The sequence below is a fragment of the Meles meles genome, chromosome 6 (genome assembly GCF_922984935.1).
Source record: "Meles meles chromosome 6, mMelMel3.1 paternal haplotype, whole genome shotgun sequence".
Classification (NCBI taxonomy): Eukaryota; Metazoa; Chordata; class Mammalia; order Carnivora; family Mustelidae; genus Meles; species Meles meles.
Genome location: NC_060071.1, coordinates 88,551,678 through 88,578,869, shown reverse-complemented (window position 1 = coordinate 88,578,869; position 27,192 = coordinate 88,551,678). Strand labels below are relative to the sequence as shown.

Below are 27,192 nucleotides of genomic sequence, written 5' to 3'. Positions count from 1 at the left end.
AGAGAGTCTGCTTCTCCCTCTCCCTGCCTGCCGCTCTGCCTACTTCTGCTCTCTCACTTTCTGTCAAATAACGAAATCTCAAAAAAAAAAAAAGTTATAGAAGATGTGGGCCAGATGGTAGAGTCTTTTTTTTTAAGACTTTAATCTCTACACCCAACATGGGGGCTCAAATTCACAACTCTTAGATCAAGAGTCGCATGCTCCTCCAACTGAGCCAGCTAGGCACCCCAACGGTAGTGTCATTTAAAAACATCCTAAAGGCAATGGGAAGTCACCGAAAGATTTTTAAGAAAGGCAGTAACGGGATCAGACTTACATTTTTCAAAGATCATTTAGCTACCTTGGATCTAATAGATCCAAGGGGAAGAATCCAAGAAACAGGAAGATTGTTAGAATAAACAATCTAGGCAAGAGATAAACTTGCATAATTGAAGGAGCTGGAGAAAAGGGAATGGAAGGAGGATATTTAGGAGGTGGACTTACTAGGCCAGCTGACTGATGGGAAAAGGAAAGGGCAGAGTGAGGAAGAAATAAGAAAGAGTCCCCGATAATGACCCGTTCCTGCCTCTGGCAACAAGACATTAATTAGCATTCATTGAAGATAACAATCTGGTAAGACAGTAGGATGGATAGATTCGGATATGCTGAATTTGAAGTATGGATGGAATATCCAAGAATGGTCTAGTAAACATACAGATAATGGTCTGAAGCTCTGAAAAGAAGATGGCCTAGCACTGATCCCTGAAGAACACCAACATTTAAGAGAGAGATAAAGGCGTTGGTAACTGACATTATCAGTGTGAGAAAGAACAAAGAGGCAAGATAGTATGTGATAGAAATGGTCCATAATAATGTATGTTGAAAGCTCCTGATCTTATATGTATCTACTGATTTAATCCTCACAACTCTATGAAGAAGAGACTTAGTATTACCTACTTTTTACAGATAAAGAAATAAAGGTTAAGTAATTTGAAAAAGTTATATAACTAAAAATAGATCAGATATAAATTCAGGTATGATAGATTTAAGAACCTGAGCTCTTAATCACAACATATATGTTCTACAGAAGTGGTCTTTAATGTGGTATGAAAAAATGTGTGCTTTATTTCATTCTTTCAAATTTCTTTATATTTTACTATATATTATATATACATATATACACACATAATTCATAAGTAAACAAAAAAATTTAAATTTATAAGTAAACAGATTAGAAAAAGTGTTCCAACTTACATTTAACCTATTCTACTTCAAGAAACCCAATGAAACCTTTTAACCTTTTAACCTTAAGGCAATTTGATTACAAGGGAGAAAACAAAAGCACTCAATTCTACAGTTGTTCACATATCTGAGATTTAAAATGATTTGCATATAATAAACATTTGATGAACTGAACTGTAATAATAGATTTATCATTTCAAACAAATTAACAGTAGCTTTATAAAAAGAAATCACGGAAAGACATCTGAGAGCAAATGCTTTTGCTTCTCATATACCATGTTTCAACTTCTCTATAAGTGCTTCATTGTCATCCAACTTCAACTCATTGACTTTATCTATCAGTCCTTCAATGTCGCCCATACCTACAAGACCCAAAAAAAAGAAAAATTAACAACAGTATATGCTTTACATTATAAAAAAAATACATGCCCACAGATAATACTCCTATGAGATAGCAGGTCAGATGTTCCTACTATACTTAACAGGTGAGAAAACTGAACCTTCAGAGGTTAAATGACAAAGCAGGGACTCTAGCCCAAGGTTTTATTCCAATTCCATGCTCTCTATTACCTGGTACAAAAAGTTTTACTGCCATTCCCCCTGCTATTACCAAAACTGTATTTTTGTATTGTGCTCTAGAACTTTTCCAAAGAACTTTCCATCTAATAGCTCATTCTACCACTCCCACAAGAAGCAGAAAACCATCATCCCTACTTTTTACAGGGGAGGAAGATAAATCGTAGAAGGTAATGATTTTCCTAAACTAGTCAATGAAAGGGCAGGATTAAAATCCTAATCTGTCCTAAAGATTCATGCGATTTCTTGGAGACTTCTCTATATCCCCACCACTGTACATACCAAGAAGCTTGCTGATGAAAGGCTGTGTTTTGAAAGGTTCAAAGTCATCTATGTGTTCCCCTGTACCGATGAAAATAATTGGACTTTTTGTGGCAGCAACACTGAAAAGAAAAAGAAAACAAAAGATAATCTCAAAAAGGCAAACAAATTTCTAGCAGATATCAAAGTAATTAGACAAAACTACACAGTTCCAAGTTTCTTGTCACTTGTTAAAACAGAACAATATCAGAAAGACTCCAAAATTCTGTTTCTATTTAAACTTCTTTTACAGACCATATTTTGGTCCACTACTGGAATATATCCTATTTTTTAAAAATGTTTTAAATTGGAGTATATATTGAAATATATTTTAAATGATCAATAAGAAAGCCATAAATACACGCACACACACAAAAACACCATATAAGCCCAAGGCATAGGAAAACAGCATTAATGACACTTACGCACTGAGTGCACCACCTCCTTTTGCATGGCCATCAAGTTTTGTCACTATGACTGAGGCTACATCTACTTTATCTTTAAAAGCCTTTGCCTGGGCTTCACAAGCCTGCCCAATGGAGGCATCCATCACATAAACAATGTTATCAGGTTGCTAGAAAATTTAAAGAAAGATATATATTTTTACTGCTCTTAAGCAAATTTCATCATTAGAAGCTATACAAAAACACGTCTTATAAATAATTATTCATTAAATTAATAAATATTAATTGAGGGAGTACTGTACTATGTGTTAAGCACCATTTAGGTCTGAGACTAAGACATAAACAAGAAAAGTCCTTGTCCTTGTGAGACTTATATTCTAATCAGAAGAGACAGATAATAAATGTGCAAGCCACATTTCAGATGTACAATAATTAAAATGGGATAGAGTGTCAGTTCTGAGGTATGGGAGACTTCTTTAGGTAGGGCAGCCAGCAGGGATCTCTCCGGAGATAATATTTGAGATGAGGCCAGAATAAAGAGGGAAAAAGTATGCAAAGATCTGGAGGAATCCCATTCTAGGCAAAGGGAATACTAACTAAAAGTAAGAGGAAAAAAGGTAGAAAAGTGTGCACTAAAACCAAAATGAGTGAAACACATGAGGTTATTTCCCTTAGTTCGGCTCAACTAGGTTAAAATAATGGCACAGTTAAAAAGAAACGTATTGGCATTAACCATTAGCCAAAGAATTACTGCCAACTTCTCAAGAGCAAAACATGGGTTCAAGGGCAAAATACATTCTACAGATGTATTTTGTAGACCTAAGTTATTTCCATCACAGTTTTTAAAAGACTAAATGATCATTAACATTTTTAAACGCTTTATTTTGAAAATCTTTCAAAATTCGTCTAAAGTAAATGTCCCAGTTTAATTTAAATAATTTACAGTAAGAAAATTCAATGAAGGGGTGCCTGGGTGGCTCAGTTGGTTAAGCATCTGCCTTCAGCTCAGGTTGTGGTCCCAGGGTCCTGGGATGGGTCCTCATGTTGGGCTCCCTACTCAGCGGGAGTCTGTTTCTCCCTCTCCTTCTGCCTCTGCCCCCGATTATGCTGTCCCTCTCTCTTACTTTCTCTCTCAAATAAATAAATAAAATCTGGGGCGTCTGGGTGGCTCATTGGGTTAGAGCCTCTGCCTTCAGCTCAGGTCATGATACCAGGGCACTGGGATGGAGCCCCGCATCGGGCTCTCTGCTTGGCAGGGAGCCTGCTTCCCTTCCTCTCTCTCTGCCTGCCTCTCTGCCTATTTGTGATCTCTGTCTGTTGGATAAATAAATAAAATCTTTAATAAACAAATACATAAATAAAATCTTAAAAAAAATTTTTTTTCAGTAGATGGGTGCCTGGGTGGCTTAGTACCTTCAGCTCAGGTCATGATCCTGGAGTCCTGGGATTGAGCCCCATGGCAGGCTCCCTTAGACAGGAGCCTGCGTCTTTCTTTTCTTCTACCTCTCCCCCTGCTCCTTCTCTTTCTCACTTCCTCTCTCTCAAATAAATAAAATTTTAAAAAAGAGAAAGAGAGGGAGACTGTCCTAGTAACAGAGGCTATAAAGCTGAATAAAGCATTCTTAAAAAAAAATTTCAACAGATATTAAAGGTCAATTCTCAATTTTTGTTTCTTGTTTTTCTTATATATACAATAAGATGATTGACAAAGGACAATTTTTTTGATACATACTCAGGAAAATTTCGTATCTAGTGTAGAAAGGATTAAGTCCTTACCATACAGATACATATACCGAACATAGGAGGTGGGATTGGGAGAGGGGGAGTGGGCTATGGACATTGGGGAGGGGAGGCGAACCATAAGAGACTATGTACTCTGAAAAACAACCTGAGGGTTTTGAAGGGTCAGGGGTGGGAGGTTGGGGCAACCTGAGGGTTTTGAAGGGTCAGGGGTGGGAGGTTGGGGGAACAGGTGGTGGGTAATGGGGAGGGCACGTTTTGCCTGGAGCACTGGGTGTTGTGCAAAAAGAATGAATACTGTTACACTGAAAAAATAAATAAAATGAAAAAAAAAATTACCTGGAATCTACCGTACAGACAAAAAATAATTTATATGGATCTTAAACTCAATCAGGGGTTATAATTAAATTAACCAAATCCTTACAATGTTGTTAAATTCAAAGTTATAGGCGCCTGGGTGGCTCAGTGGGTTAAATTCAAAGTTACTTACTATAGCATTAGCAACTTGAAGCATTTCTTCAAACAAAGAGTCTTCCTGTTTATGGCGGCCACTTGTATCAACAATAATAATTTCAAAATTTTCATTTTTGAATTTCTCCACTCCTTCAGAGGCAATGATAACAGGATCCATTTCTGTATAGCTATTTAACAAGGACAAATGATTTAATGACAACTGCAGAACAAAACTTTCAAATACTAATAATTTGGCAATTGCTGGTATACCTTTATTCAGAAAAAGTCATAATGATCACAATTTCAATTTAGAAGAATAAAATCTAATAAATATTAAAAACAGCAAACAAAACAATAAAAAATAAAAATAAAGATAGCAAACCACTCCTAGAGGAGCATAGAGCAATATCGTTTTCCAATTACAAAATTCTATGTGATTCTGCTGTATGTCTTATCTTGAATGAGTTGTGCTTCCCTCTAATACTTTTTATATTTCCTTTAATAAATGATTATTTTACATATACTTTCCCATTTAACACCCTTTTGTAAGCATTTTATAAAACCATTAAATATCCTGGAGAGCCTGGGTGGTTTAGTCATTAAGCGTCTGCCTTCGGCTCAGGTCATGATCCCAGGGTCCTGGGATCGAGCCCCACATCAGGCTCCCTGCTTAGCAGGGAACCTGTTTCTCCCTCTCCCACTCCCCCTACTTGTGTTACCTCTCTCGCTCTCTCTCTCTGTCAAATAAATAAAGAAATAAAATCTTTTTAAAAAAAACATTAAATATTCTTGTAAAACATGACTTTTAGGCTGTATAACATTCTATCATATGGTTATACTATCATTAAATAAATGCCCTACTGTTGGTCATTTGAAATATTTCCAATTTCTTAGTATTAAAAATATAGCCAATATATAAAGAGATCATAATGCTGTTTCTTTGAAATTGTTGTAAAACACTCTTATACCTTGAATTTGGATCAAATGATCTGATAATTGAGGCTTTTGATTTTTTTGTTAAATTTTTTTTTTAAGATTTTATTTATTTATTTGACAGACAGAGATCATAAGTAGGCAGAGAGAGAGGAGGAAGCAGGCTCCCCGCTGTGCAGAGAACCTGACGCAGGGCTCGATCCCAGGACCCTGGGATCATGACTCGAGCTGAAGGCAGAGGCCTAACCCACTGAGCTACCCAGGTGCCCCTCTTTTTTGTTAAATTTGATGGGAGTTCTGTGGGCTTCCAGGATTTGGAAGTCTGTTTCCTTCCTCAGGTTAGGAAAGTTTTCAGATATTATTTCCTACAATCAATAATCTGCCCCCATTTCTCTCTCTTCTTCTGGGACTCCTACAATATGAATGTTATTAAATTTAATGGGTAAGCTTTTGGTTTCTAAAAGGAAAATGTCTTCCATATAAGTTTAATTTCATTCCTAATATAACCACAGTCCTAATATAACCACGTTTTCACAATCCTCAAATATCTTTTCTACTTGAAAATCAAGAAATGAGATCCCATTTTAATCTGTACCATTTTCAGAAGTAGCAACTTTTTACACAGATCAATACTGTCAAATGAAAAGACATAGGTTAAAAAGAAGTTTCCCCCCTAAATTAACAATAAAAAATCAGGTAGGAAGGCATTTAATAAGAAAATACATGAGTTTTAAATGAAGAAAATTACTATATTTAAGGACATAAATTTTTAAAGCAAAAATGACATAGGACGTTCTCAAACTCAACAAAACAAATATAGTAAAGGTGTCAGTTCTCTACTAAGTTAATTGGCCTCAATCAAAATTTAGGGAGATTTTTTAACTTAATAGGGAATTTTAAAATTTAATCTAGGAAAATAAACAGGTGAGAATAGGCAAGAGAATGTTGGGAAAAAAAAAGAGAGATTACCATTACCAGCTATTTTTAAATGTTAAAAACAATTAAAATTTATAAATGTACAAAGAAACATATCATATACAAGTATACAATGGAACTGCAATGATGTCATAAAAAAGAATTACCTTAAACAGTATATGGCCTATTCCAGAATTATTAAGATCCCATTTTTAAAAAAAATGTGTTAACGAAGTATAGTATTTATATGGAAAAGTTGCACAAACTGTAAACTCAGTGAATTTTCACAAAGCAAACACACCCAGATCAAGAAACAACAGACCAGCACCACACTCACTCCCAAGAGTAATCACAATCTTGTCAATAAGATCCCATTTGTAATCAACTCTATAGTGGTCTACTGATACACAGTAAGACACACCATTTTAAGTGTTCATTTTGATGAGTTTTGACAAATTTACATATAACCATTATCACAACAAAGTACAAAAGCACTACAGACTCCATTTCAATTTAAAATTATCTAAGTATATCCGTGTATTCATTTGTAATGACATTGAAAAACAGCACAAGGGGGCGCCTAGGTGGCTCCATGGGTTAAAGCCTCTGCCTTCAGCCCAGGTCATGATCCCAGGGTCCTAGGATAGAGACCCGAATCCAGCTCTCTGCTCAGCGGGGAGCCTGTTTCCTCCTCTCTTTCTGCCTGCCTCTCGCCTACTTGTGATCTCTGTCTGTCAAATAAATAAATAAAATCTTAAAAAAAAAAAAGAAAAACAGCACAGGTGGACTTGCTAAAAACTGGGAAGTGAAAGTGTTAGTGCTTTCACTTCTTCAAAAATTTTAAGCAATACAGATTTTTTTAAAAATACAGAACAAAAGATAATATATCAAACAGTTCTATATATATCCCCCCCAAAATAGATGCTAATATGTAAACTGAACAGCAGAGATGCAGTTCAAATTCTTCCTCAGTCCCACGCCCTTCAGTCCTCCCAGAGGAAACAACGATCACTAATACTTTACAACATACGTGTATTATGTTTCTTTTTTATTTTTAAGATTTTATTTATTTGACAGATAGAGATCATAAGTAGGGAGAGAGGCAGGCAGAGAGAAGAGAGAGGAGGAGGCAGGCTTCCTGCCAAGCAGAGAGCCCGACGCGGGGCTCGATCCCAGGACTCTGGGATCATGACCTGAGCGAAAGGCAGAGGCTTTAACCCACTGAGCCACCCAGGCGCCCCTGTATTATGTTTCTTAAATTTACATGAGCAAAGGAGAAATTATTTAATTAATGCAATGGAGAATACTGTTTAAAACATGCTCTGGCTCTGACCAATAGTTAATTATCAGCTAAATTATTTACAAATTTTGAACTCTAAGGATATAACTGTATTATCCCTTGATATTTTCTTATCACTTGATTTTTATATCTATTATTAGAAATAGTTCTTATCCTAAAAATAAAATTCCTAACATTTATTCTCTAATCTACCTATTAGAAATCATAAAAAAAAACCTGAAAGAAAAAAAATTTTTAATAAAGAATATAGGATAAGCCAAAGTTCATTAGCATTTCTGGCTAGCCAAAAAGGAGAGGGCAATGACTAACAAAATGATATCATTCATTACATTACCTCCAATTTTAGCTTAACTTTCTAAGAAACCAATTATATGAATAATGATAAGAAAAATGCTACCCCCTGAAAAAGTCCTAAATTCAATCTAGACTTGATTCTTTTCAATAATCATTCTAACATGTATAAACTCCTAACTGAACTACTCTATCAAATGAAAGACTGCAATGATGAGACTCTCTCTCTGAGATAATTATAAATTCTAAGCTATTTTAGGATGATCAAACACAAGCTTTTTAAAATTATGTACTAAAGAAAAGACAGTATGGAATTCCCCAGTGTGTTTAATCCAGGAATGCTTCAGATAGGACTTAAAAGAAACAGTAGGAATAGGGAAGCAAGTGAGAAAGCATACAAGACAGGATGGTAAGTACAGGCAGATTGTAAACTAAACAATGTCCACTTTGATCTATCAGGCTGGATCAGAACAGTCATGTTATAATAATAAAAAATAACAATTTATTAATTATATCCCCACTTTGTTCCAAGAAGATCGAAACTTTTTTTTTTTTAAAGATTTTTATTTATGGGGCGCCTGGGTGGCTCAGTGGATTGAGCCGCTGCCTTCGGCTCAGGTCATGATCTCGGGGTCCTGGGATCGAGCCCCGCATCGGGCTCTCTGCTCCGCAGGGAGCCTGCTTCCTCCTCTCTGCCTGCCTCTCTCCCTACTTGTGATCTCTCTCTCCGTCAAATAAATAAATAAATAAAATCTATAAAAAAAAAAAAAAAAAGATTTTTATTTATTTATTTGACAGAGAGAGAGAGATCACAAGCAGGCAGAGAGGCAGGCAGAGAAAGAGAGGGGGAAGCAGACTCCCCACTGAGCAGAGAGCCCTATGCGGGGCTCAATCCCAGGACCCTGAGATCATGACCTGAGCTGAAGGCAGAAGCTGAACCCACTGAGCCACCCAGGTGCCCCAAAGATTCAAACTTCTAAGTAAATATTAAAATGTGACCAGATAGCATAAAATAAAAGCTCAGACAAGATGAGACACATGAGGGAGTACCAAAATAAAAACCAGAAACCCACCTTCCATAGAATGGAATTCTTGCTTTGGTAGCATTCTGTTTTAGTTGGTCAAAAGCACCTATAAGATAAAGAGTTAATGAGTCCTAAAATTTGAAAATAAAAATTTCAGAGAACGGTTTTCAAATTTCAACACATTACCTGCTCTGAATGTGTCTGCACATATCAAACAGGTCTTCCAACCTTTCCTCTGGTAATAATATGCTAACTGGGAAAAGAACATTTAAAAAATAGAGTATCAATAACAACTAATTATTATACACACAACTTTTTCTGTTTATCCTTGTTATTTGAAGATTAAAGTAAAACTCTTCACATTCTCCTGAAAGTAGTATTATTACATTGTTTTAAGTTTTTGTTTGAAATTCCAGTCAGTTAACATACAGTGTAATATTGGTTTCAGGGGTACAATATAGTGATTCCACATGTCCATACAGCACCTGGTGCTCATCACAGCAAATGCACTCCTTAATCTCCATCACCTGTGTCACCCATCCCCCACCCACCTCGCCTCTGGTAAGCAGCAGTTTGCGCTCTATAATTAAGGGTCTATTTCTTGGTTTGTGTCTCTCTTTTCTATCCCCTTTGTTTGGTTCGTTTTTAAATTCCACATATGAGGGGCACCTAGGTGGCTCAGTCAGTTAAGCATCTGCCTTCAACTCAGGTCAGGATTCCAGGGTCCTGGGATCTGGCCCCATATTGGGCCCCCTGCTTGGTGGGAAGCCTGCTTCTCCCTCTCCCACTCCCCCTGTTTGTGTTCACTGTCTCACTGTGTCTCCCTGTCAAAAAAATAATAAAAAATCTTTAAAAAAATAAATTCCACATATGAGTGAAATCATATGGTATTTGCCTTTCTCTGACTTATTTCACTTAGCATAATATTCCATCCATGTCATAGCAAATGGCAAGATTTCATTCTTTTTATGGCTGAATAATATTCCATTGTGTGTCTGTGTGTGTCACACACAGGCAGAGCCTGACACGGGGCTCAATCTCACGACCCTGAGATCATGACCTGAGCAGAAATCCAGAGTCAGACACTCAACCAACTGAGCCACCCAGGTGCCCCTATTATTACTTTTTTAATATTATATATATACTTTTATTATATTAATAATTTTTATTATTAATTTTTTATATTATATATGTATGTATATACTTTTATTATATTATATTAATATAATGTATTATTACATTATTGAATACAGCAAATTTGTTAACAAGTTTAAATTCTAACTGCCATCTAGTAACATTCAAAGGATATAAAATGATCAAGCAATATATGACCATAGTGAAAAATATTACTACTATTAATGTTATTTAATAAAAACAAACAATAACATAACCTTCTAAGAAATAATCCTTTTCTCTTTTTTCTAGACTATAACATAACTGAGGCTTGTGAAACAAAATCTGGTAACAAACCCGAGGCATACAATTCTGGAGAAAGAGGTGGTATAATGAATTAAAAATCAGTAGAAGGATATGTAAAATGAAGATCTAGATTATGCTGTGTGGGACACTGTACAGAGGGAGCCTTGAACCATGGGAAATACGGTAAACTTTCCATGTTCTCTTCTCCAAAAATCATATCCTCACTTCCTTAAAGGATAGGCCAGTCTCTTTGGTAAAAGAAACAGCATAGTTATATAAAAGTCTTCCATTCTTACAAAAAACAACCATAAGGGAGACTCTGGGATTCCTTCTTACTGTACAAAAAGCTATTACAAAAACATAATAATATACTGAGTAACAGAAAATTGTAAAGCAACAATATTAGCCTGGTTTTAACATAAAACTTGATTTATACAAAACATCTCTTCTCCATGACTTTTTTTTTTTTTTTTTAATTTGACAGGAAGAAATCACAACTAGGCAGAGAGGCAGGCAGAGAGGGAGGCAGAGAGGGAGGAGGAAGCAGGCTCCCTGCGGAGCAGAGAGCCCGATGCGGGGCTCTATCCCAGGACCCCGGGATCATGACCTGAGCCGAAGGCAGAAGCTTTAACCCACTGAGCCACTCAGGCGCCCCTCCATGACTCTTTTTTGAGACTAAGTACAATTTACCTTTGAACATGTTGTTGTTTTACCACTCCCTTGCAATCCAACAAACATGATCACATTCTGTTTTCCTTTAGTGGGTGTCCACGCTTTAACTCCAGGGTCTACAAGCTAGGTATCAAAAATAAAATAAAAATAAAATCAGGTTAACATATGCTTATGTTCAAAACCCCTCTCTCCACAAATTCTAAATTGTAAAAATAATTTAAAGACATTTTAGTATAAGAGGCAACAATAATCCTACCATTCTAATACAAATTTACTATTTCCCTTTGTACACACATAGTGAAATTTAAGAATATAAAATAATCCACTGTAAATTCATAAGCAAACCTATACTCCCAAACCAATTCAGAGAAAGGATCTCAAGACTTTTTTTTTAGAATAATCTGGAATGTGAACAGTGAGACCAAGTTTGAGCTACAGGAGCAATCTACATCAGCACTACAGAAATATAAAAATATAGGTACAGGCTACATGTGAACTTTTAAATTGCTAGCAATGACATTAAAGAAAATGAAAATAAGTGATAATAATTTTAATACTTTATTTAATCCGATATATTAAAATGCTGTAATTTTAACACATAATCTACATTTAAAAATTAATGAGATATATTATATTCCTTTTCCCCACAGAGGTCTTCAAATTTGGCATCTTTTTCATACTTACAGCATATCTCAATGCGGAATAACTACATTACAAGTGCTCAGTAACTACATGGGGTTAATAGCTGCCATATTGGGACACCTATCTTCATGTTCAGTTTAATAAATGTTTATGTATGAGCAAAATTACAAATTGCATGTGAAAGATATTCCAGGTCAGTCAGATGTCAAATTTTCCAATGCCAAAGACCTACTGTTCTGTGAAGTTGTTATATTTAGAGAGCCAGTAAAAAATAATCGCCAATTTCATGAGTCAGTGGGAAATTAAGGTTCATATATGGACAGCCCCCAAATGATATACATGAGTTCATTTAAAAAAAAACAATTCCTTTGCAAGTCAGTTGTTGAGAGCTGGAAGAATGTATCTCCACATCATAATAAAAGCCATAATTGCAGTTAATGCCCTAGATCAGAGACCAGCAAACTATCTGTGAATAAAGTTTTTATGGAACATTGCCATGTCCATTCATTTACTACTTTTGTGCTACAGCAGCAGAGTGGGATCGCTGCAACAGAAATCATATGGCCCACAAAGCCTAAACTATCTAGTCCTTAAGAAAAAGTTCGCAAGACCTATGTGAGACGATACCATAAGGTCACACGGTCTGTATTATACCTGAATTTCAAGGAAAGCTATGTGGTAGCAAAAGCAGGAAAAGAGAACACATTTTGTTATCTCTTTCCCAGGCACAGGCCTAGCTTTAAGGAAACTTCTGAAATAGGCACAATTGATCTTAAACATAAATTCACTCTCCCTCCCTCTAGATCCTTTCAGATACTCACACTACCCTACATTCACCTCCGATCTCCATATCTCATAGCAGAAGCACTCAGCACTCTATGAATCTAAATTTGGAACATATGTGTTTTAGTAACTAATTATTTTATAAATCTAACTTCTATTCCTCCTGTACCCTAAAACAGCAGTACTTTTCAGTCTCAGGATTCCTTTATAATTATAGTAGTTCTTAAGGTTAGTTGCAATGTAGAATCTGAAACCATATAAACTCCATACTCCATTCCATTAAAATCTGTTATTCTATCTTACACTTTGAATGCACCTTATGCTGGTGCATGATTTTATATCATCATATATTAGTCACTGACAAATTTCATGACACAACAAGAAAATTTATTATATCAACACCGATCTCATCAGAAGTGTACTGGGATCCTGTCAAACTCATGGTGGAGATACAAGTTTCTAGTTTTCTTTTTTTTTAAGATTTTATTTATTTATTTGACAGAGAGAGATCACATGTAGTCAGAGAGGCAGGCAGGGGAGCGGAGGGCAGGCTCCTTGCTGAGCAGAGAGCCTGATTGGGGGGCTCGATCCCAGGACCCTGAGATCATGACCTGAGCCGAAGGCAGAGGCTTAACCCACTGAGCCAACCAGGCACCCCAAGTTTCTAGTTTTCACTGGAAAGCTCAAATTTTTTCACTAGCCACAATACAGTTATTTGCCTTAAAGTGACAGGTGCACTTTACTTGAAAATCTTATTCAAGTCTGAATTACCACAGATTATCTCTCTGTTGTTTGTTCACATAAAAACGGTGTTTTATGAAAGCAGCAGTTAGCTCAGCTTGCACTCAAATAATCACACATGTCTCTTCCTCAAGACAACCATCAAATTTCAGTATGCAGCAAAAGAGCTTTCTATGTACTTCCCATTTCATGCCACAAAATCGTACAAAGATGTATATACTCAGAGGTTAAGATTTAATACAACTAATAACTTCTACTGCTCCATCAAGGGCATTCTTTTTTTTAAATTAACATATAGTGTATTATTTGTTTCAGGGATACAGGTCTGTGATATCAAGAGCATTCTTAAGTAAAACAGCTTCACATCCCCCCTACAACAAGTGTGTAGTAGTAAAAAGTATAAAGACTACTAGTATAGTTCGGTACTCCGACCTTGATTCATGCTAGGGAATTTTACCCACCATTGCTTTTGCACTACTGGCACAAATATCAAACAATACAAAAGGCAAATAATGTCTTAGTATTGTTATGAAAAGTTTTGATCTTGTTTTGTACATTACTGCTCTAGACTATATGCTTCTGAGTATAGGGACCAGTCTAATTTATCTCTATCAGCAGCATCTGACATATTGCTGAAAATAAAGCGGGTACTCAAAAAATGCTTCTTAACAAAGCAGTTAATGCACCAGAATTGCCTACAGATGCCAAACCCTAAAAACAGAAATTTTCACTAAACCAGCACTGACCTCGGGGCTGGATGAAAAGCAAACTGGAAATAAATGAGGAGCCCTACAAGGAGTTTGGCGATCAGACCTGTGCCTGCCACTTACTGTCTCATTTTTCTCAACTGCAAACTGATAAGTATGACTGGAAAAAGTCTCTGACCTCTTTAAGGTCTGATTTTCTTTTTTTTATTAATTAGTCTATAATAGACTATATGAAATGATACAACCATCTGAGATACTAGACTTTTTCAAAGTATCAACAATCAGCTCTGCTGAAACCAAAGGAGTATATGAAACTATTAAAAAATGAAAAAATAAATGGAAAAATACTGGAAGACCACTAGCAGACATCTGTTCCTCTAAAAAAATTTTTTTCAGTTCCTTCCCTTTTTTTGCCCCCTACCACTGGACCCATACATATTTTTTAAAGCTCTAAGATTTTCACCATAATTTTTTTTAAAATATTTTATTTATTTAACAGACAGAAATCACAACTAGGCAGAGAGACAGGCAGAGAGAGAGGAGGAAGCAGGCTCCCTGCAGGGCAGAGAGCCCGATGTGGGGCTCGATCCCAGGACCCCGGGATCATGACCTGAGCCGAAGGCAGAGGCTTTAACCCACTGAGCCACCCAGGTGCCCCAGATTTTCACCATAATTTTCATGGCCACAGCAGCAGTATCAGTTCTAAGGTGATGCCAGGCCATAGGCTGTATTTACTACTTGCAAAATAAAATTTCACTAATTGCTCATAATCTAGACAAGAGTTGGGATATCTGATCTTTTCAAAGGGAATTCTGGAAACAATAAACTCTTCAGAAAAGAACACTTGTCAAGAGTGACTTTCCGTACAAAAGTAAGACCTTCAATAGGCAGAATCTGATATTAAAAAGGATATAAACTCAGGAGAGGCCTTCCATCAATTTATCTGTAGTGTAGTTCTACCTTTTGTAACCCAGCTTTGGGAATTTTTACAGGAACAGTACTGGCATTTCATATCTATACTCAGAACTTTGTACTCAGAAAACTCTATAACAAAACTAGGCCCCTTTAGAAAAGTTAATAATCCTTCAATTAATATTTTTAATAGAGGAATATTCTATAAAGACATTAAAAATATTCTGAAACAGTATTCCTATTTGCGGTGCTAATGTATTTTTACACACTGGAGTCCATGGAGAATCATATAGCACAATCCTGATACTTTTACCTTCACAAGTTCTTTAAATACAGCGTGCTGAATCATTTTTCTTTTGTTAAGACCAGATGCCATCTCTTCAAGATCAATAGCAGACCTTCATGATGATGGTTTTTGTGGGGAGGAGAGAGAAAAGCCAGTTAAGCCACTCTGAAAAAAAGTTTCTGCTCCAAAAAATTGTAAAAATATTCAATCATTCACACTAAGTCTTCTGATTAACATGTATAAAATTACTACAGATTCATAAATCTATGGAAGAATTTACCATGAAATATTAGACATAAGACCATGGTTAGTTTTTTAAGGCTTTCTTTTGAAAGTCAAAATATCAATTTGTCCCCATATCACTGCAAAGTAATTTTATTTTTACAGCATATGTACTTTATACATATTCACACACAGCAGAGAATAGGATTTTTTCTCTAGTTCTAAATACTTAAATGTCAGTAGTTCTAGATTTATTATCTAGTCTAACAATATGAAAAGGAGAAATGGCCTGAACATGACAAGGGCTAGGAGTCCAACAGTTAAATGAGGTGCCTGTATTCTATATGGCCTGCCCCAGTCAGTGCCTCTCCCAAAGAACACAGTAACCAAGACGACACACATTACTCCTTCATTCAAATACAGGCAGAAAAACCAAGAGGAGAACAAGAATGAATACAATTCTCCAATAATGAAGGAGGATGATTAATGTCATCTTAAGCCTGAAGAGGATTAAAATGGCGCCACTTTTCTATGAAGAATTGTTAAAAGGCTTTTCTATTAAAATACTATATTGCATAAGATTGAATCCATCCAAATAAAGTAGTAGTAAAATGGAAAGAAATCCATAATTAAATGAAAGCCACATGTAGTTTATTCTTTGAAACATCATTATGGAAACACACTATCAAAGCAGTCTTGCAACATATGAGTTCTGTTCTTTTCAAATGCTGTATGGCAGAAATGTTTCATGATATAGCAGACTTTTCTAGTTAGCTCTTCAACCCAGTAAACTAAATTTAGTTTGCCTGGTTTTTACCTGATTAATTTAACTTACTTTACATTTTCTCTTAGTTGCTTCACTAGTTTAATATTAACATCTGCTTCCAATAATGCTGTACATACTTCTTTTAGCATAGCATTTAATACCTGCAAATAAATACATAAAAATTTAGCACTCCTAGTGTGTCATTTCAAGCGTATAAAAACAACGGATGATCGGTCATCATATACTACCATAGCTTAATAAAAACAATACTACACTGTTAGAGAAAAAAAAATTTTCTCAGTTAGCCTCAGAGAGATAATCTTAGAAAATGTCTAATCAGTTTGTCAAAATAAGATATGCCATTTAGTTGAAATCTTGCCATTTGCAATGATGTGGATGGAACTAGAGGGTATTACCCTAAGCGAAATAAGTCAATCAGAGAAAGACAATTATCACATGATCTCACTGATAATGCGGAATTTAGGAGATAAGGCAGAGGATCATGGGGAAGAGGGAAAAATGAAACAAAATGAAACCAGAGAGGGAGACAAACCATAAGACACTCTTAATGATAGGAAACAAACTGAGGGTTGCCAGAGGGGAGGGGTGGGGAGGCTGGGTGATGGACACTGGGGAGGGTATGCGTTGTGGTTGAACTCTAGGAGTTGTGTAAGACTGATGAATCACAGACCTGTACCTCTGAAACACATAATGCATTATATGTTAATTTTTTTAAAAAGATATTCCATTTAGCTCTATTCAACCAAGTATTATCACAATTTTATTCCTATATTAAAGTAACAATAGTAAAGACAATATGTAAGCCTAAGAAAGTTACCATGCAATCCATGTTGCCATTGAACGCCTTCTGTTGCTGATACACAGCACTTTATATTCACAATATCTGCTTAATTGGACTAGTAGGAGGAAAATGCAACAGAAGAAACTGACCCAGTCTGACCTAGCAGTCTTACTATGTCCACTCACAGCAGAGGAACAAAGTTGAAAAGAAAACTATCCTCCATTAATAACTCACTATCATCACATATTTGCTGAGTTACAAGGTACTGGGGTTAAAAGGTCTTAACTATAAAGTCTTTAAAAAAGATGAAGTTTTTGTTGCTCAGGTAAATAAGGGTTTACACACTAACCTGTGAGCTCCATGAGGGCAGGGATTTTAGTCCGTTTGTCACTGCTATATCCCTGACGCCAGCAAAAAGTCTGCAAAAATGCAGGCCCTGGGGCACTGTTGGCGGGCTCAGTCAGTTATAGCATGTGACTCCTGATCTCGTGGTTATGAGTTCGAGCCCCACAATGGGTGTAGAGATTAACTCAAAAGTAAAATCTTTTGATTTTTTGATTTAATTAACATGTAATGTATTATTTGCCCCAGGGGTACAGGTGTGAATCATCAGGCTTACACATTTCACAGCACTCACCATAGCACATACCCTCCCCAATGTCCATAACCCAGCCACCCTATCCCTCCCCCCAGCAACCCTCAGTTTGTTTTGTGAGATTAAGAGTCTCTTATGGTATCAGATAAAGAGCTAGTATCCAAAATCTATAAAGAGCTTAGCAAACTCAACACCCAAAAAACAAATAATCCAATCATGAAATGGGCAGAGGACAGGAACAGACATTTCTGCAAAGAAGACATCCAGATGGCCAACAGACACGTTTAAAAGTGCTCCACATCGCTGGGCATCAGGGAAATAGAAATCAAAACCACAATGAGATACCACTTCACACCAGTCAGAATGGCGAAAATTAACAAGTCAGGAAATGACAGATGCGGGTGAGGATGTGGAGAAAGGGGAAACCTCCTACACTGTTGGTGGGAATGCAAGTTGGTGCAACCACTCTGGAAAACAGCATGGAGGTTCCTCAAAAAGTTGAAAATAGAGCTACCCTATCACCCAGCAATTGCACTACTGGGTATTTACCCTAAAGATACAAACTTAGTGATCCAAAGGGGCACGTGCACCCGAATGTTTATAGCAGCAATGTCCACAATAGCCAAACTATGGAAAGAACCTAGATGTCCGTCACAGATGAATGGATAAAGAAGATGTGGTATATATACACAATGGAATACTATGCAGCTGTCAAAAGAAATGAAATCTTGCCATTTGCAAGGATGTGGATGGAACTAGAGGGTATTATGCTTAGCGAAATAAGCCAATCAGAGAAAGACAACTATCACATGATCTCCCTGATATGAGGAAGTGGAGATGCAATGTGGGGGGTTTGGGGGGTAGGAAAAGAATAAATGAAACAAGATGGGATTGGGAGGGAACAAATCATAAGTGACTCTTAAATCTCACAAAACAAACTGAGGGTTGCTGGGGGGTTGTCGGGAGTTGGGGGGTGGGGTTAGGACATCGGGGAGGGTATGTGCTATGGTGAGTGCTGTGAAGTGTGTAAACCTGGCGATTCACAGACCTGTACCCCTGGGGATAAAAATACATTATACGTTTATTAAAAAATAATGTACACAGAAAAAAAAAAGAGTCTCTTCTGGTTTGTCTCCCTCCCCATTCCATATTGTTTCATTTTTTTCCCCTCCCTACCCACCAAGACCCCTCACCCTACCTCTCAAATTCCTCATATCAGAGAGATCACATGATAATTGGCTTTCTCTGATTGACTTATTTCACTTAGCATAATACCCTCTAGTTCCATCCATGTCATTGCAAATGGCAAGATTTCGTTTCTCTTGATGGCTGCATAGCTTTTTTTTTTTTTTTTTTTTAAGATTTTATTTATTTGAGAGAAAGAAAGAGAGACCACAGGCAGGGAGAGGGGCAGAGGGAGAGGGAGAAGCAGACTCTTGGCTGAGCAGGGAGCCCAATGACATGGGGCTCAATCCCAGGACCCTGGGATCATGACCTGAGTTGAAGGCAGACACTTAACCAACTGAGCCACCCAGGTGCCTCAACAATAAAATCTTGAAAAATAAAATGGGCCCTGGAATATTTCTTGAATAATTCCCACCTTCAACTCACTTCATACATCCTGCAGAGGCTCATCAGATCTATCTCTTATTAATGGAGTCTGATAAAAATGGAACTGATCTTTCATTAGAGAGATTTCTTCTTGTTAATTCCCTAGCAGTGCAGTACTAAGAGCAGAGAAGTTGCCAATACAAGCAACAGCTGTTACTATACTTCCCACCAAGCTCTTCTCCCTGGTTTCATTTTTCTCTACTATAAACATAAACAGCATAAGGGTTACACAACAGGGGAAACTGTTTGGAAGGCTGCTGTTTTATTTATTCTGAATGCCAAAGACTGCACAATGGTTTAAATTATGATTTATCATTTAATAATAATTATTAGGAAAAAACCCAGATGAGGAATTAGAAAAAAGATACTAATCCTGGCTTTTCGGAAAATAAACATATGGAACTGACTTCCTGTTGCTGTTAACTGAAAGGATGGACTGCCGAACTCAAAGATGGTCCCAAAATTATTTAATACCATTAACTTATTAAGGTATTGATAGCAAATTCTGCATTAGATTTTTTTTTTCAGTGAGCAATGAGTAAGGTACAGAACTAGTGAATCACTGTATTGTATACCTGAAACTAATATACACAGTATATTAACTACACTAGAATAAAAGTTTTTTTTAGTTCAAAAAAAAAATTTTTTTTCCAAACCTCCAAGTTAGAAAGCACTTCTTTTTCCTTAGAGAGAGGGAGAAAGAGATTCCCAACCAGGCCCCGTGTCCAGCACAGAGCCTAAGGTGGGGCTCAGTCTCACAAACCCAACATCATGACCTGAGCTGAAATCAAGGGTCAGATGCTTAACTGACTGAGCCACCAGGTGCCCCTAGAAAGTACTTTTTTAATCTATTATTTAATTTGATCCTTAAAAGCACCTTGTAAGTTAAATGCTGTTTTCTCACTTTATACATTAAGGAATCTGAAGCTAACTTGCCCAGATTTCTATCACAAGCTACTAAGCAGGTGGCTAACGAGGTCTTCTAAAACCAAATTCAGTACTTTTCCATTGGTACCACAAAATATAAAGTGTACTTGGGGACTCTCATCTTCTTCAATTGACAAATCATTAAGATACAAGGTATGGGAGGGAATAACGATTTTTTTTTTTTTTTTTTTTGGTAGGCAGTAAAAGGTTTATTGAGCAATAACAAAGCAACGGTAAAAGCTCCCGAGGGAGGGACCCGAGAGGGTTGCCTGAAAAAGAAATATTTTAAACTGAAAACAAGAGCGCCAGGAGGAAGAGTACTTCAGGTACCATATAAGGAGTCAGCTTACAAAAACTAAAGAACAAAAACAAACAAAAGCAAAAAAAACTGAGTAAGGATTTCAGAGAAAATCAAAGTAGATAACATGAAAATACCAGTCTTCTATGAGAAAGCTGAATAAAAAGTGAAGAAGAAAAAGATGAGATGTGCACATGTCTACCCAAGAAGAAAGAAGCTGGACGCTGAAGTTTCAGGCCTATGTCTCCAGATCTAAGCCTTTTTTTTTTTTTTTAAGATTTTATTTATTTATTTGACAGAGAGAGATCACAAATAGGCAGAGAGGCAGGCGGGGGGGAGGGGGGGAGCAGGCTCCCTGCTGAGCAGAGAGCCCGATGCGGGGCTCAATCCCAGGACCCTGAGATCATGACCTGAGCCGAAAGCAGAGGCTTAACCCACTGAGTCACCCAGGCACCCTCTAAGCCATTTTCAAAACAAAAAATGTATGCCATTTTTACATGTTAGTTAAGATTTGGGGGGTTTTGTTTCCTTTTTTATAATTCTTTATAGAAAGTAAAATAGTAAGATAGTCAACTCAATAAAAAACACCATGTAGTGTATCCAGCTTTAAATTTTTATCTACAGTTATTAAATCTACATCAAAACAAATATAAACATAGAGATTACTAATAATTCATGCCCCGATGCTAGTAATAATGTGCAATCATATATATTTCACACATTTTACATACCTCTTCATTGATAATGGTGGCATTGCTCAATGAGCGTAATGCTGATGTTATTTTTCTTCCAAGGTCTGCTAGTACCATCTTGAAGGCTTTAAGATATGATTACAAGAAAATCTAAGGAAAAACAATAAATAAAAACATTTGAAAAATAATCAATACTAGTTCTCATAATTGAAGACTTCTGAAGAATTTAATTCAAATTAAACTACTATAATGTTTAGATACTATAACTTCTATAGCCTCAATCTGCAGCCTCAATGTGTCCTAAAGCTACTCATTGATTATGATGCCTTAAGTTTGAATACCTAATTGGACTATTCTATACAAATCAGCAAATTCAACATTCAAATAAAATGCTTTGAGGCAATAATGATACAATCTCAAATCCAAACATCTATGCGAATATGGACATTTTGGACATATATGTGAGTCTGAAAAAGAGAAGAAAAAAGGTGAAATCTCCACCCAGAAATATTGTCCAATTTACCACATTAAAGGACTCTGTAAACTATACTGATTCATGCTCTAAGCCAAAGGAAAAAAAGGGTTTTAATTAATAAGACAATTCACTTTTCACACACATTACATTAGCTCATCTTATTCTTCTAACACCCAAAGAAAGGGGTATATTACTTACTTTCCTATTTTAAAGCTGTTCTTGATTCCCCAACTCTAAAACAAGGACCTCAAAGGCCCTTTCCAGCTCTAAAATCTTAAGGTTTTAGAAAGTATGCAGATGTACCTACCACATCTAAGTCCTTATACCATGCAAGGGCTCATGGGTGGTAAGCAAGCAAATAGGACAGGCAGTCCCTGGCCTCAAGGTGCTTATCTACTAACAGGCAAGACAAAACACAGGAATGTGCAGCAAATAAATATAAAGAGAATTCCTTTTGTCTGACTGCCATCGAACTGGGATATCGGTTTTCTCCAACCTCCAGATTCACATGAAACACCAGCTCTTCCTGGGTCTCAAGCCTGCCAGCCTTCGAAATGGAACTACACCACTCACTCAGCTCTCCTGGGTCTCCAACTTGCCAACCTGGAGGATCTTGGGACTTGTCAGCCTCCATGATCACATAGCCAATTCCTTATAATAAATTTCTTTACACGCACACACACACACACATCCTATTGTTCTGTTTCTGTGGAGACCCTTGACTAATACCAGTAAAGTACTAGTTCAAAGCTGCAATAAAACTTTATGATCAACTGCCAATGACCATTTCTGTAAAAATTCAAAAGAAAGAAAACACAGGCTCAAGTAGATAGAACAAGCTTTACAGAGAAGTTTGAATATGAATTTGATCCTGAAATATAAGTAGAACGTGGATAAGAGAAGAAGACAAAAAAGAACTGGAAGAAGATGATAAGGCATGAGCAGAAACGGAGACATAGAAAAGCATGGGACATACTATACCTTACGTATGCCTTATACGTGGACTTAAGAGATTACTAAGTATGTATTATCTGGAAGGCAGTAAATAAAATATTCTAGTCAGAACAATGGCTAGCTAATTAAAAGGAAATACAGGTTGTGAAGAGCCTGAAACCAGGTTAAGAAGTATCAGACATCTGATAGATGCAAATTCAGCAGAAAAGCTCAGTGTTCAAAACAATGATGTTAGTAACTCTTCCGAGTTAACTAGTCAACCAAGATAATCAAGACTAGATTCTTATAAAAAGAGTACACAGGTGATTAAAAATGAGAGAAATAGAAGGACTAAATTGCTGACTCATTCAAAATAGAGAAAGAGAAGAGGAGGGGAGTCAAAAGGAGGAGGAAAGGAAATGCACTCAAGGACCTATCACTGGCAAAGAGATGTTCCAGGCTGAACTCTAAATTAGACAGTACACTTCCACTCAGGTAAAACTAGGTAATTTAGAACCTAAAAAATTACTAACAATTTGATGGAATTGAAAAAAAATGTGCTTACCATAAATTGTTTACAGTTACATGCTTACTTCACAGACAAGATCCAGCACTTTTTGTTTCTTATCCCATACTCGTCATACTAAATTATTATTGCTTAAGTAAACATTCTTGAGGTAAAAAATAAGAACCAGATGTTTCAGTTCATCTCCTTTGCCACTGTGTTACCCAGAGTGATATAATCCTCATTATGACACCACAATTTACTTTTTTAGACATAAACATATCATCCTCCATTTTAAAAAGCTATTATTAGTTAACTCTTAAAAATAAACCTATCTTCCTACATTGACTGATCCTTTAAACTAAAAATACTTCTGTGAAGTTTTCTAATACATTTTTCCTCATGTAAGTACTTATTGGCAGCAAATTTTTTGATATATTTGCCTGTTTATAAAAACATACATTTCCGTAAAGGAATAATGATATCTAGTAATACCTTTTATTTATAGGGTATTATCTGTGCAATTTCCAAGGATGTGTTCCTGAAAACTCTGATATTAGGATTCTCCTCAAAATTTCAATGACTTCCTCTTTCATGCAGCGGTAAAGTCCTCAAAATGCAAAATGGACTGTAAGGCACTCCCAAATTCACACACTCCATTTTAATCACACTGACCTCCTTGACTACCTCAGGTCATGATCTCCTCCTGGCTGACAAGGAGAAAGACAGCTCCCTGCCTCATCACCTTCAGATTGCTGTCTAGATGCAGTTTCTCTCAATAAGGTCTTCTCTATCTCTTGTTTAAATGCACAGTCTCCCTTCCCTTTATTTTTTTCTGTTGTCTCATTATCAAATAACATATGATTTACTTATTTTGTTTGTGGTCTGTAATATCCCCCAATTGAAATGTAAGCTACATGAGGGCAGGGACTTTTGCCTTTTGCTCCCTCCTATGAACTCACTGCTTTATGTATCCTCAGAAGTATATACTGAGCCCTTATTAAAAATGAACTTTATGAAGGAATATATTTAAGACTTTAGGAACAAAGCAAGATAGGGAACAAAAGTTATGAAAGGCCTTACAAATGTCTTTTTTTTTTTAAGGTTTTATTTATTTACTTGACAGAAAGAGATCACAAGTAGGCAGAGAGGCAGGCAGAGAGAGAGAGGGAAGCAGGCCCCCTGCTGAGCAGAGAGCCCGATGCGGGACTCGATCCCAGGACCCTGAGATCATGACCTGAGCCTAAGGCAGCGGCTTAACCCACTGAGCCACCCAGGCGCCCACAAATATCTTTTTTAAGACCAGTAACATACAGCCACTCCGGAAAACAGTAAGGAGGTTCCTCAGAAAGTTAAAAATAGAGCTACCCTACAACCCAGCAATTGCACTACTGGGTATTTAGCCCAAAGATATAGATGTAGTGATATGAAGGGGCACCTGCACCCCAATGTTTATAGCAGTAATGCCCACAAAAACCAAACTATGGAAAGAGCTCAGATATCCATTGACAGATGAATGGATAAAGATAGGGTATATATATTAAATGGAGTATTATGCAGCCATTAAAAATAGGAATCTTGCCATCTGTAATGACATGGATGGAACTAGAGGGTATTCTGCTAAGTGAAATAAGTCAATCAGAGAAAGATAATTATCCTATGATCTCACTGATATGTGGAATTTAAGAAACAAGGCAGAGGATCACAGGAGAAGAGAGGAAGAAATGAAACAAGATGAAACCAGAGAGGGAGACAAACCATAAGAGACTCTTAACTACAGGAAACAGAGGGCTGCTGGGGTGGGGTGAGGGGGATGGGGTGATTGGGTGATGGACACTGGGGAGGGTATGTGTTGTGGTGAGTGCTGTGAATTGTGTAAGACTGATCAATCACAGACCTGTACCCCTGAAACAAATAATATGTTACATATTAAAAAAAAAAAATATGAAGAGTTAGAAAAAAAAAGACCACCAATATAAACCAATGAAATCAAAAGAAAGTCAATGACCTAGGTAATTGATATTGTACAATTACAAATATCCATTTCCATTACTTAGTATAACTTTTTAGAATTTCCCTAAAAAAAAAAAAGAATTTCTAACAAGATTCTTAAAAATGAGCCTCACCTTGATCTAATATGCATACTAAAATACAGAACATCCTTTTTAATGTTACTAGTTAACCCTATATCTCAAATTGGAATAATTTACAATTCAAGCACACTTACTCAAAATTCTCTTTTTCAACCAAAAAGGTTTATGGAAGTAAATCAGTGTATACTAGAATTTCATAAAAGAGGAATCTCTACTTCAATGGGGCTGTTGGAAAAGTTTAAGGGTAAATTACTGTAGAGTACTTTATACAGTTTAACATCTATTATCTCATTCCACCCTCACAACAATTTTATGATATAAGTAGGTTAGAGATTAGAGAATGGTGTTCCCTACAAAAAAAGAAAAGAAAAGAAAAATTACTTCCCACAGTCCCCTGGCTACACAGTACTAGGTCCCATAGTATGAATGACACTTTCAAAAACAGGGTTGAATATCCCTGCTGGCAAACTCCAGGACAAATTTTTTGCTATATTACAATGACAGGAAATCATATTTTGGAAGCAAAAATGCACACTCCTTTTCCTGGAAGAATCATTGCAATGTCCAGAAAGAACTGACAATCAGGACCACTGCAATCAGGATGTATAAGGACTGAGCTTTGTCCAAGTCACATGTTTTAACAGGAATCTAAGAGGAGTTGGATAGTGAGATGATGGAAATAGGCCCAAGTCTAGGATGCCCTGATAAGGCAAACACAAGGCCAAGTATCATACTTACCTGTTGCAGTGTGAAGTACTGGAAAGAGCATGGGCTTTGGAGTCTGACAGACTTGGATTCAAATCCCAGCTCTGTTACATACTGGCTGTGTTACTTTGGGTAAGTTACTTAATCTCTCTGAGCCTCACTTTCCTCACCTGCAAAATGGAGATAATACCATTATCAAGGTAGTGACCCTGAAGGGATGTTGTGAGGGTTAAATGAGACAATAAGTATAAAACTGTCTTCAAGCACCTAGTATATTAACTTCCTGGCTTTCTCCCTATCGTACTACCTGAAGTATAAGTAAACTGGAACTTGTCTTAAACTTTACTAAAGCTCCTGTCCCATTACCTAGAAACCACCCCAGGAATCGTTAGTGCCAATTACACGTACCTATAATTCTATTACTCAACAGGAGCTAGAGTGTTCAAACAGCCACTTTCCTCTACATAAATAATTATAAATATTCCTGCCAGAAACTTGCCTGGAGATTATATAAACAGATCCCAATGACCAGAGATTTCAAATCCTATTACAACAAAAATCCCTATAAAAAAGTTCTTCTAAGCCCTAGTCAGTGACTAACTTATTGGATCAATATTAGACTAAAAAACTAAATAGATATATTATTAGTAGTAAATACCTTTAGAAAATTCAATTCTACACTATATACCTTTCCAAAAGCTAGTCAAAAGCCCAAACCAATATTTGCTTTCCTTACTGTAATACTGTCTATATATATTATATGTGTATATATACATAAATATATATATATACATTTAAATTCCCTGTAGTATACGTATCATACTCTAGGATAACACAGAAGTAAATTTATCTAACCAAGTGGCCTATATGCATCTTATTTGCTAAAATTATTCTATTTGAATGACAATATAATGTTAATTATGACTTTTAAATGTATGAGTACTTTTTCATTCTGAGTCTTAGTCCTCCAAGGAAATAATTCATAATAATTTATGTTTTGAGATTACAGGAAGATATGTAATCAGTGTAAAAATTCAAACATTACAGAAATACTAAAGATAGAAATTATAATTCCCCTAATCTTATACCCTCTTGTCCCCTGATAACCAATTTGGTTTACATTCCTATAGACTTTGTTTTCTATGCATATAATTTAGGCAAGTTTTCGTAAGAATTATGGTTTGGGGAGTGAAAAAGGAAGCACCAATGAGGGAAATTCTTTTGTAAACAAGCTTCCTAATGCTAAAA

The 27,192-nt window shown here is 36.4% G+C and overlaps 1 protein-coding gene across 2 annotated transcripts in view; it reads right to left on the bottom strand.

Moving 5' to 3' along the window:
• The window catches only part of SRP54 (signal recognition particle 54), a 45,949-nt gene that overhangs the window by 14,892 nt on the left and 3,865 nt on the right, over positions 1-27,192 (bottom strand). The window contains exons 2-12 of one of the 2 annotated variants that reach the window (XM_046009614.1): positions 25,978-26,114; positions 21,273-21,383; positions 16,378-16,469; positions 15,348-15,432; positions 11,268-11,372; positions 9,345-9,411; positions 9,207-9,264; positions 4,732-4,882; positions 2,523-2,671; positions 2,080-2,180; positions 1,497-1,583 (exon numbers count right to left, since the gene is read on the bottom strand). In XM_046009614.1, the coding sequence (XP_045865570.1) occupies positions 1,497-1,583; positions 2,080-2,180; positions 2,523-2,671; positions 4,732-4,882; positions 9,207-9,264; positions 9,345-9,411; positions 11,268-11,372; positions 15,348-15,432; positions 16,378-16,469; positions 21,273-21,350 (973 nt within the window). In that variant the 5' untranslated portion in view covers positions 21,351-21,383; positions 25,978-26,114. The remainder of the gene's footprint in view (positions 1-1,496; positions 1,584-2,079; positions 2,181-2,522; positions 2,672-4,731; positions 4,883-9,206; positions 9,265-9,344; positions 9,412-11,267; positions 11,373-15,347; positions 15,433-16,377; positions 16,470-21,272; positions 21,384-25,977; positions 26,115-27,192) is intronic. The other variant, XM_046009613.1, reaches the window with a different exon arrangement.